This window comes from Cornus florida, unplaced genomic scaffold (assembly GCF_030987335.1).
Source record: "Cornus florida cultivar Cherokee Brave unplaced genomic scaffold, ASM3098733v1 CherokeeBrave_3.0.0_Hap2_Chr01, whole genome shotgun sequence".
NCBI lineage: Eukaryota > Viridiplantae > Streptophyta > Magnoliopsida > Cornales > Cornaceae > Cornus > Cornus florida.
The window spans coordinates 17,604,847-17,617,642 of record NW_026775571.1 but is presented as its reverse complement, the minus strand read 5'-3'; the positions used below and the strand labels follow the sequence as shown (position 1 = coordinate 17,617,642).

Here is a 12,796-nt window from a genome sequence, read left to right as displayed (position 1 = left end):
TTTCCCAAAAACTATAACTGAGTTACTTCCCCAGTTGCAGTGCTTTTCCTCCCTTCCAATCCCCAACCATCATAGAAAAGACAAGTTCATCTGGGGTCCTTCCCCCTCAGGCAACTTCTCAATTGCCTCAACTCTAAAACACCAATTTCACCAAATACCCTCCCTACCTTGGATAAATTTGATATGGTCCAAACCTTCAATCCCAATGCATACCTTCACTCTTTGGGTGGCCATTCAAAATAAACTTCCAACACTAAATATGAGATGCACTGCCCATATCAATGCCATATTATGTCCTCTTTGCTCCAAGGATCCAGAATCCCATGATCATTTATTTTTCAAGTGCTCATTTTCTAAACCCTTATGGCCATTTATTCAAATGCGTTGTGGGTTCTATATCCTTCCCTCCACCTGGAATGATTTGATAACCTTGGGCATCTCACCACTGGAATGGGAACCATGGTGTCTACAGTAAATCCATCTCAAAAATGTGTCTTGCTTCTCTGGTCTACAACATTTGAATTGAACGTAATCGTCGGAACTTCAAAAAGAAGTCCCTATCTGCCAATTCAATTCTCCATTTGACACTGCAATCAGTAAGATCCAAACTTCTTTCTTCCAATTTCGCAATTACAACCATCCCGTGCAGAGTTGCAGATGAATGGGAGCTTCCTGATTCCACAATCCGGCCACTGCGAAAGCCACCGGACGTCACTATACGTTGACAGCCGTCAATGGATGTTGGAGTCATTCTCCATGGTCACCGAATGTGAAGACTTTAGTAACAACTATGTAAATGTTTTTTTGGTTCTTTAAGCTTTGTTGGCCTTTAGCCTTGTAGGCCTTTGGGCCAAGTCAGGGCCCTTTTTGGTTGGTTAGCTTTCGGCTAACAATCCTTTGGGTTATGTATGGACACTTGTTAATATATATAAATTGCCTTGAATTTTCGAAAAAAAAAAAAAAGGTTCAGTTTTATCATAACTTGAGGGGCACTAACGTATTATATTAACTTAAGACCTTAGTTCACATAACACAATCGTGCTTGTATGTATCGGTTTAATCACAGTCGTGAATTTTTTGACATTGTACATAAAGCTTAAAAAGCACCAATGCTCAATTTTTACAATTTGATTCAATGAAGATAGATATTTAACGACTTTTAATGAATTTTTTAAGATCATATAAATGACAAATTCATGAATTTATGTTGTAGTTATTATTAAAAATACTTGGTAATAATACGTTATAAGAAATTAATTACTAAAAGTAGACTTAATGATGGAATAATGAAAATGAAAATGAAAACACGAAATAAAAGAAAAAAACTAACAATCAATATTTGTCTACAGATCATTAACCAAAAAAAAAATATTTGTCTACAGATAGAATAGTTAAACATATGTGATTTTAAGAGTGTTATAATTGAGTTTATTTCCCGTGTTGATGCCGGATTGCTATTCTCCTGCCTATATATTGAGTTTATTTTGTTTGTGTACAATAATGGGCAGCTAACGAATAAATTATAATAGTCCCATCTGGATACAGGATGAGGCTTGGATAGTAGGATGTGTGGGCCGGAGCACATTGTCCCAGATTTGAAACGTCAACGCTTCACTTCGGCTAGTGCACGACTGAACCGGCTGTTTCTTGTCAGGTAGTTGCTTTTCGATATTCAAGAAACCAGCAAGTGCGCCACTGAACCCGCTGTTTCTGGCCGGTTCTATGCAGTAGGCCTGGTTGTTTCTGGCCAACTAGTTGATTTTTGATATTGAAGAAACCAGCAACTGCGTGCACGATTGAACCGGTTGTTTCTTGCCCATTGAATGCATTAGCGACCGTTACGTACACATGAAGAACCGGCTTCTTCTGTGAATTTGAAGACTCACTGACCAATATCATACTGTAATAAAGTCAAAGACTTCTACCGGCTTTCATAAAAAATGCGGTTAATTTTCTAAAAATAATTAATTGTTGATGAGAACTTTAAGCTCCATTTTCACGAATCTATTCATGTGCTCCAGCTAGTTAATTTTCTTTAAAATGCAGTGACGTAGTTAATAGCAAGCATGCATGACGTCCATAACCAATAGCAAATAGTTGTATTAATTTCAAACAAAATTAGTATACTTTATTTCTTGGTCATCCCTTAATCCCTATTGTTTACAAATCTATATACTAATCCGTCATAAGATTCCTTGTGGATCTAGCTACTTCAACTGTCCCTTTTTCATTTGATAATTGTAGAAATACAAGTTGTTGGTTGGATAAAATGCTTCTCTATTCAACGTACTGGTTGTGTCTTTTATTTTCTTTAAAATTCAACAACTTGCATATATATGTAACAACGAGGACGCCCAAAGTCAACTGGGCAAGTGAATAAATGGGCAAAACTTCGCTTCAGGAAGCTAAGGCAGGCTGAAAACTGAGACTATGGATTCAGTCTTATACAACGCAGCCAAAGAGGGAAATGTTGATGTCATACAAAAATTTGCTCAGCTTGAAGTCCAAGTGACGCCCAACAAAAACACAGTCCTCCACATCGCAGCTGAATTCGGCCAAACACAATGTGTGAAAGAGATCTTACAGAAGTATGGATCACTGGTTTCGTCTGTGAATATCAAAGGTGAGACTTCACTTCACATTTCAGCAAGGGAAGGACACACTACCACAGTACAAGAACTCATTGATTCTACAAAAACAGGCGACGATCAAGACCTCGAAGGCGGGACTAGAGTTACCAAGACCAAGAAGATGCTGAGGATGAGTAATGTGGAGGGGGAGACGGCCTTATACGAGGCTGTGCGAAATAATCATCTTGATGTGGTTAACATTTTGATGACGGAAGACCCTGAGTATTTACATCCACCCAACAAAGCCAAGGAGAATCTAATTTACCTGGCTGCGCAAAGATGTTATCTATCTATTCTGTCCAAAATTTTGGAAAATACCATTTCAAAAGCTTACATTTCACAGGCTTACATTGGTCCAAATGGACGAACGGCTTTACACGCGGCAACAATCTCTTATGACAAAGGTAGTTCCTATAACAAAATATTTTCTTCAACTGTTTTGCTAGTTTGCAGAAGTGAAAAAAAAACATAGATAACACAAATTAGTTTTGTGCCGGGTTGGTGTAGGTGTCGGATGAACCAAATCGTCATTGAATTTTATTTTTCCATTAGAAGGGGCTCATACATGTTCTGTAGTCCCCTGTGAATACTCCGCCAGTATGAAAAGTTCTTAATGCTAATTGAGTATGCCGTTCTCCAATAGATTAATTGACCCGGTTCCAGTTTTTAATTTGGAGTAGCCATTTTTTTATTATTATTTTCATTGGCCAAAAAAATTAATTTTTTGTTTCTATTAACCTTCTAGTTTGAAAGGTCAGAAAATAGCACAAGATTACAAGGCTATTAGTATTTGAAGTAGGACCTCGTTCACGTATTGTCATTACCGCATAAAAAAAAGGATTTAAATAAAATTAATTAAAAAATCCAAATTATTATGTTTTACTAAAGGAACAAGCAAGTTCAAATATGTTTTACTTTTACTCTTATATATGTACGTTTAATCTATTTTTACTTGTTAGCTAGTATGAGTTGCTAATACAATGTTCTCTTTCAGAATGCATAGAAAAATTATACGACTGGGAGCCATCACTAATCAAGAAAGCAGATGTATATGGATGGAGTCCACTTCACTATGCTACATGGTTTGGTGATGTATCAGCAGTTAGACAGCTACTTGATCTAGATAAATCCGTGGCATACCTTGCTGCAGAAGCAGATGATAATAAGACTGCTCTTCACCTAGCAGCTAGTCAAGGTCATCTAGATATCATGAAAGTACTTTTTTCATATTGTCCAGATTGCTGGGAGATGATTAACAGTAACTGTCAGAATATCCTCCACATTGCAGTGGAGAACGAGAAAAATGAAACAATCCAATTTATCTTAGAAAATTCCTTCTCCAACAACCTCATAAATCAGAAAGACATAGATCGAAACACCCCTCTTCATTTGCTTTGTGCTAAATCCGATTATCAGAAGTACTGTCTCAAAGATGATCGTAGCGAGGATAGCAAGGCCAAAGTTTTGACTGCCCTCAAAGTAGTATATGGTGGCAACCGTGAAATGTATCCACATGAGGTAAGGATGGTACATAGCTTGTGTATAATATGAAAAAAAAATTCATTTCCTGAATACATGCTAATTGCTAAATATGCTACCTTGTCTAATTGCTTAGATATTTGGAATTATAAATATGCTACCTTGTCAAAAGAAGAGTCATTGTCCTTGTGTAGATGAAAAGTTTATGTGATGGTTGAGGGTATCAGTGAATTAGTACAGTGAATTTTGTATGTATAGATTCAAATCGCACACAAGTTCATGTCATCAGGTGTTAGATCATAAGTGTTGTAACAATACATTAATCTTGATAAAAGGTGTGAATTTACAGGTAATTAAAGTGCCTTGTATTAAGTTGTCTTAATGTACTTGCACAAATTTTCATGATATGATTAGCAAATTTTGGCGATAGAATCAGTACTGCTGTTTTCAAATTTATTTCATTTTTTTAATTTGGAAAAAACACAGGTACCAGAAGTGAGTCGCCGAAACAAATTCAAATTCAAAATACACAAAGGAAACGACTCTACTCGATTGAATGAGCTGGCTACTAAAATTGCGGACAACAATTTGATAGTAGCTACACTTATAGCAACCATGACCTTTGCAGCTGGTTTCACCATTCCAGGAGGCTATGATGGCAACGATGGGCCAAATCAAGGTATGGCAGTTTTAATAAGACGAGCAGCTTTCAAAGTATTTGTCTTGACGGATGCTATTGCTATGATCTTCTCCATTAAAGCTGTATTTACCCACATATCTGCATCCACTTATGAAGACAAAACTAAGTGTGCTAACGGCTATCGCAACGCTCTTGCAACCCTTGTATGCGCTATTGCAGCAATGGTGGTTGCATTCATGACCGGCTTTTATGTTGTGTTGGCACATTCACCGGTGCTCGCTATTAGTGTAATCCTCATTTGTTGCCTCTTTCTTGTAAATGCTTTAAGTTGGTTCATGCAAGCATACCTTGCAGTAGCTGATGACTTTAAAAATGAGGTAAGGGTGTTTACATGCAAAACTATCGAGGTTTTTCGTTGGGCATTGCGCAGAGCTATGGAGTTATTTCTTTTGGGAGGGATGACGGTAATCATCATTGCAATAGTGGCTGCTGTCCTTGGCGGCTTTGGATTTCTTATTTTTCTGACAATTAGAAATCAAATTAGGCATAGGAAATTTTGGTGGTGAAAGAGACAAGAAAGGTTAATGAAAGAAAAACATGGGATAAGTGAAAATTTCTGATACCATTGGAGGACCAGTATATATGAAGGATTAAAGAATGAAGAAGTCTCTCTGCACATCTCCACATCACAGCTTTATTTTCATTTGATGTACTTTTTTTTTGGTCAGTCAAGTTAAAATTTTCTCTTTCAGTAAGTCATTTCATGTACTTTACTTGCTTTCTAATATCATATTTATTTTCAGCAGTTATTACTATTGAAATATTTATTATATATATATATATAATACATGGAACAAGAAAATTAATACACATTTTCTATATAAACTTAATCTAACGGTCATTTTCAAACTCATTTATGGTCTGTTTTTTTTTTTTTTTTTTTTAACACAAACCCACCCTCACCCTATTTTTAGTTTCAATATTTAATTTTATCATTACCACATACTATAACAATAAAATGTAATTATCAAAATAAAAATAGAAACATTTGAAAAAAAAAAATAATACTAGTATATTTTACTCAAAAAAAATTGTGTTTATTCAGATGTTTCTTTGAAAGAAAAACAATATCCGTATCTTTCAATTTTGCAATAATAGTATGATATTATAGTCTTTTCCTAAAAAAACCTCTTATTGTTCTTAGTATAAGTAAATTAATATACTTCTCTAATATAAGTAAATTTATCAACAAATATACTGTAATATTGCATTTTGGAATATCGAATTGATTAATTAGAATTGAAATTGAAAAAAATTTCATTTAAAAGTTGAATAAAAATTCTTTCTATTTCAATTTGAAGTTGGGTATTTGGTGAAATTCATTATTGAATCTGTGAATTTGTGAATTTAATTATTGGATGATGATGATGTATTGAGTATGGTGGGACTGTAGAATCCACCTCAGAAACAACAACGTAACTCAAAAAAAAAATGGGTGAAGCTCTTCTCACAACCTTATTCATGGAGAGTAATCATTTGTCCATACTTTTGTTCATGGATTCAAATTCAATGAACGAAATGGAGAGAGAGTTTATAATTACCTTTTATTGTTACTGTGACAGCCCAAGTTTTTCAACCCGGTGTGTCAATGATGAACTGAAAGTTGACCCAATAACGGATCCGAAATGCGGAAGCAAAAGATAAACCCAAAGTCTATAGAGATGTAAACCATCCCCAAAACACCAATGTGACCTTCCATGAAGTCACGGAGCTTAAGGAAATAAACGGAAGCGAAAACTAACATGAAAAGGGTCAAATGGTACCCTATGGCACCAATAACAACTAAAAGGACAAAATCTAATTCAAACTAAACCAAGAACACCACTAAATAGCTTACACAAGATTAATAAAATCCAGTAGGAAGGAATGAAGCAATAAAGGCCTGAAGAAACAATCAATGAAACAAAACCTACAAAGCAGCGCCATTTCGGTCGACCGAAATAGAGCTTCGGTCTACCGAAATGAGCCAAGAAAAAGAAGGAAAAGAGCCTTCATTTCGGTCGACCGAAATGATAAACCGGTTGACCGGTTTGTGGCTCGAAACTGAAAAAGGCTACTAGAATTGGACTTTTACTGTTCAACAGAAATTCAAAGGCCATCGGTCAACCGAAACAAGCTACCGGTCGACCAAAACAGGTTGAAAATGCAAAATGAACCTATTATGCACCAAAAATGAAAAGAAGTCCCTAAAGCTCAATCGGATCCCCCATTGCATGATCAAATTAAATTGTATGCAAATGTGTGATGATGTGAACATACATGCAAGTGTAAAATAACATTTTTAAACATGCTGATATGGCCTATGGCCTTATTACAATTCATTTATAGCATTTGACATGTCAAACCTTTAAGTTAGAAAAATTACATTTCATAGACAAAACTTAAACATGCGAACACTTGCATGTGAACAAGAATGCTTTTAAAGAAACTTCCATTCTGCAATTCACCCAAAGCAAGTGCAAATCTCCAATCTTGTATCTTGTACCTAAAATATGTCCCAGTAACTTTGGGGTGAGCAACATAAAAGCATGCATCAACCGAACGTTTTATATGTTTGAATTATTTAAATATCGTGGTTCATTCCACCTAGCGTCTATGTCAAAGGTGAGACTTAGGGGGCATCTTAAGCTGCCTAAGATCATTTCTAGCATAAAACACATCATTCATGTAATTCAAACAACATAGAAGCATGTTATACAAAGCGACAAAATATAGACTCTCAAAGTCATCAACTTGAAATCTAAGATGCAAGAACAACCAAAGTGAGTCATGCCACCTAACATATATGTTACAAATTAACCTATAGGATCATTCCTAAGTCACATTTGAACAGTAAAGTACGAATCACAATATCTATGCAATTTAACCAACATAGAAGCATGCTATACAAAGCAACAAGGTATAGATTCTCAAAGTTATCAACTTGAAATCTAAAAGTGTGAAATCAGCTAAATATAACAATTCAGTATAATTAGAATTTCTAATACCACACATCAAGACATAGATTCACACATCAAGACATAAATTCTCTAGGTTATTAACTAGAAATCTAAATGTGCGAAATCAAAAGTAGAATACTTGGACATCTAAGCTCGGAATTCTACCGAGACCTCAACGGCTATTACGGGCACTAACCCGCTGGTAATACCACCCCTAGTGCGTACTACCTTGACGGGGAAAACTCATGCCTCCCGCACTAAAGCCAAACTCTAGTCATGTTATAGTAACCATGTCCCAAGTGACTCTAAAAAAAATAAGTTAACAACTCATATACGAAAAATATATATACAACACAAAAGTACATTCCATGCACAAGTAGGTCGAAACCACACAATACATGCTCTAAATCCACAACTACTATAGGATGACAATGTCAAATCTTCAGAGCGCGATTCGTTACGCGCTATAATAACATCACATGTTGAATCTTCAATGTGCAATTCGTTACACGCTATAACAATATAATTCAATATTGAAACATAATCGCATAAATCCATTACAAGTCTAAAATCATGCTTCAAATATAATATTAATGTTAAACACATGATTTAATCAATAACGCAATAGAAACAGAAATTAATTATATAACCTAATTAATTTTTCTAAGTTTCATATCTCAATCAAATGAACCCTAATTAATATATGTTAAACAACATAACTTTTTCATTACATGAATCAAATCAAAAGCTTACTTAGGTCATTGGATCAATAGGATAGAATTTAATTAAAACATGATAATTAAATCCCTAAATTCTAAAATAACATCAAATGGTCCCAAATTAATATATGCTAGTATACAAGCCCCAGTCATCACAAATATTAAGTTAAAAACTTAATTAGGCCAATATAACCATTAAATGGATTTTAATTAATCATTTTGATTAAAATCTCTAGATTTTTATACTTATCCAAAGGCTCTCAAATTAGAGTATGTTAAGGAACATGCCAAGACTTAATTTAAAAGCATATTACAAGTTCATTTCATGTAAGGTATGATCATGGGAATTAATCTTTCACAAAAGAAAAATATTAAATAAAAAGTGCAATTCTTATTCAATTAATTTCAATTTAATATATTTTAACAAACATATTAAATCCAAACTTTCTACCATGCCACAATTTAATTCTAAGTTATACATCATCATGAGAATTAAATTCTAACCATAGAAATTAATTAAATTAAATTCTAGATTTTACACAAAAGCATGCATACAAGTTGTATAATCATGAGAAACACTTAATACAACACATAAACAATCCTAAAACATCCCCTACCTCAATTTGAGATGAAAATCTCAAAAGCCCACCGAAATAAAAGTGCTCCGAATCCGACGAAACCAAAGGGTTTTGTCGGGGACAACACGATGAACAAGAATTCGAAGGAAGCCCTATGAAAATCACAACTTAACTTCAAACCCGAACTCAAGAAATGATCAGAAATGGATTCTAATAAGGGGGAAAGGTAGAGCTCGTTGAGAGGAACAATAAACGTGAAGGCCAAAGACATTTCACTTAGGAAATCAAGTAGAGGAGAAGAAGAAAAGGTGGCAGCCCAAGGAGCTCCCATGGCTGCCGGCCAAGAGGGGGAGGAAGATGATCAAAATCTGACTTTTCTTCTTTAAGTCCCCTATTTATAGAAAATCTCAAAAAGTGCCCCGAAAGGGCCCCTCCAGGTCTGGAAAAGTGGAATTTGAGCAGACACTCTCAAACGGAAAAACTCTGTGAACGAAAAAGATTCAAAATGAGAAAATATGAATAACGGAAGAAACATCATAAAAAATTGAGTCCCGAACAGAAAGTTATGCCCCAAACAAGTTCGGCGGCAACTAGGGCTAAAAACCTTGAAACTGGAAAATAACGACCAGGAGGAAATTCTAAGAGTGCACGACCTGACAAAATGTGAAAATGAATCCCATACGAGGATCCAGGCTCCAGATGAGGTATTTTTGCAATAACTTTCATTAATTGCACAATGGCCTCTCTAAAAAGTGAAAACTACACTAATGCCCCAGAAAGAAAATATCTTCCAAAAATATTTTCTTAAAAACCCCTGAAATAAAATATCTTCAAAATATATTTACGAAAAATACCTCAAGAAAAGAAAACAATTCCAAAGAACTATGCATCCATGCCCCTATGGACACCGGGAGCAACCAGAGTACTTTCTTACAAAAGTAAAGATACGTATTTCGTGGAAACCACTTTGAATGAAGATACATGAAGTCAAAAACAACTCTAAACGTAAGAAGTGTGGTTTTACAAACAAAGTGATAAATGGGGAAAAGACAAAATAGGGAAAATGACGAAATAGGGAAAATGACGAAAAGTGAATAGTATCGAAAAACGAAAAATTTGGAAATGACTCGGTCCTCAAAGGAAGTTGTCAATCCAAAGAAAAGAGTCTTGAAAATCATTCCAGAGCACTCGAGATGACACTGAACTCAGAAAGGAAAAGACCAACGGAAAAAATATATATATATATATCTGTAAAAATCTGAGAAAAGGAAAAGAAGGAAAAAACCGGGTCATTACTACCTTCCCACCTTAAAGGGATTTCATCCCCGAAATCTTGCCCCAACAAAACAAAATGCGAAATTAGGATAACTACGGAGTACATCTCCAAGTATCCCACATAACACGCTACACCAACGGCCTCAAAACTGAAAGGAAATCCACAAACCAGTTTCATTTGCACCCATGTGTTTATGACAAGACAACCTCTCAGAGGAAAAGTTACCACATGGCTACACGACAAGTCAGAACTCACACACAGAACCCAAGGTCACACAAAGGAAAGGAAGACAAAAACCGTAAGCATCCCTTCAAATGAAACATCATATCGATCCAAAAACAATCACCAAAAGAACTAAAAAATAACCACGTATCAAATCAGGGTACAGAACAAGGACAACGTGGTAGTACGAATAGCGACCAGAACCCGCCCACGGCGTACTCAAATGTGTGGTAGCAATGACAGTACCTAGTGCCCGCTCACACTTACTCGTCAGTAAGGTAGCATCGATGGCAACTAGCACTCGCCCACAACGCACAACTTTATACGGTAGCATGACAGTATAAGGCACTAGTTCATAACCTGCCCCCCACTAGGTCTACCTATGAAACCTCTTGATACCAATGACATCAATGTCGCAAAACGATCATGGCCAAAAGCAATGTGGGAACCATGCATCCGTGAGAGTTGGAATATGGTCCAAAGATGTTCCAGACCATCTTGGCCAATCCCAAACTCTGACAGCAATGTCATAGGCACTATTATGCGTAAGGCCCAAAATCCTCAATATAGTAAAGCCAACATCTCTAACATCTCAAAATATTCCTGTTAACAACACCGATCAAGAATCTAAAGCCTGACAAGCAAATCAAAGCCTCCAGAAATCGAAACAAATCTCACAATAAGACATTTAATCGAAAGTCCTATATATTTCCCTGCAACAGATCAACTACAAGACTGCACTGTAATCAGACATCGGATCCACATCTCTATCATGGATAACTAAATCCTTGAAATACAAGTCCACCAAGTGGCACACAGATCATAATCTCGACGAACGAGGTCACAAAACGAGTCTCTCAAAATCGTGCTTGGTAACACCAAGCTAAATCAAAATTCCTCAATTTCGATCCACAACCAATCATTGGAACTACGACTCCTCAAAACTATGCCTAGCCATAACTAAGACGAGAAAAACTCCATAAATAAGTCATATCCAACAGCGATCCTCCAAAATTTATCCTAAGAGTCAACCACATCTAGATCTCCAAAACCAAAGCCAATCTCCAAAAGACATCCTCAAAAGAGCATCGAGCTCACCCCACGAATCAAAAAATTCCTTAATGAAATAGACATAAGTCCCCGTAAAAATGATCTCACACCAATCAACTCACTCTGAGCACCACAACTCTGTCAACAACCACGGCAAAACTCCCCAAGGGAGGACACGAAGGAAAGGAACCACCAGTCCTAAGAAAGACAACACCACGACTTCATCTCTGAAATAAAAGACAACAAGGTCAAAGACTTCACCCCCTACATGGAGGTAAGTCGACCAAAATCCATCAAATCCTCACCAAGGACTCAAGACAACGATAATGGTCCTTACGGACTAGCCAACCCCAAAGCTGTGCACAACGCAACGAAGAGAAGAGACTCACTCCTTGTGAAGCCCCTTACTCAAACCAAGAAAAGAGGAGAAACCCTATTCTCCCACAAATGTCAACACGACAACTATGAAAAAGGAGCAAAAAGGGAGAACTAAACTTGAATAACAAGGAATGCAACTACCAAGAAGGAAAATCTACTCACATAGATAAAATCAAGGGTACATGCAGCACGTCTCCACGTAAGCACAAAATCATGTCACTAAAATACAGTAACAACATAGCATCTCTAAGTATATAAGGAAGGCATGCTAATGCCACACAACAAGAAGACAAATGTGGATAGACCTCCACCTACTCACGTATCACAATAACATAAATTTTACTACTAACATGGTAGTAAACGAAACTACATAAGATAAAAATAATGCAACAATGAACCCTATGGACATCGTGTCCTAGAGTATCTGGGTAGAAGGAAAGACTAATCCTAGCCATAAACTAACTCCAAAAACCAATGCGACAACAACCTGTCTCAAAACATATATGAGCCCTTACCACAATGGTAAGACTCTAACAATCAATCTCTGAATCTAAAGGTGACACTACAAGTGACACTAACAGCGCGAAGTTCTTTCTACCCAAACATTAATCAATCGACTTAATCCCAAAAGCGTCATCACGCAAGGAAAACTCAAAGAAAATGGCAACTATAGCCATATACACAACAACCAAATCAATCACTATGACTGATCCTCAAAACAACTATCATCATTATCGATCAAAAGGACAACGCCTATCAAAACAAAACAAACATCGATTCCATCCCAACTGCACTTGTAGCTAGCCAGTACGGTAGCATGACAGT

At 36.2% G+C, this 12,796-nt stretch overlaps 1 protein-coding gene across 1 annotated transcript; it reads left to right on the top strand.

Moving 5' to 3' along the window:
• The first annotated feature begins 2,430 nt into the window (after positions 1 to 2,430).
• On the top strand, positions 2,431 to 5,315 carry LOC132269711 (protein ACCELERATED CELL DEATH 6-like). The gene is made up of 3 exons (XM_059770970.1): positions 2,431 to 3,034; positions 3,625 to 4,148; positions 4,596 to 5,315. Exons 1-3 carry the CDS (start codon positions 2,431 to 2,433, stop codon positions 5,313 to 5,315), a joined length of 1,848 nt encoding a protein of 615 aa, XP_059626953.1.
• The last annotated feature ends 7,481 nt before the right edge of the window (positions 5,316 to 12,796 follow it).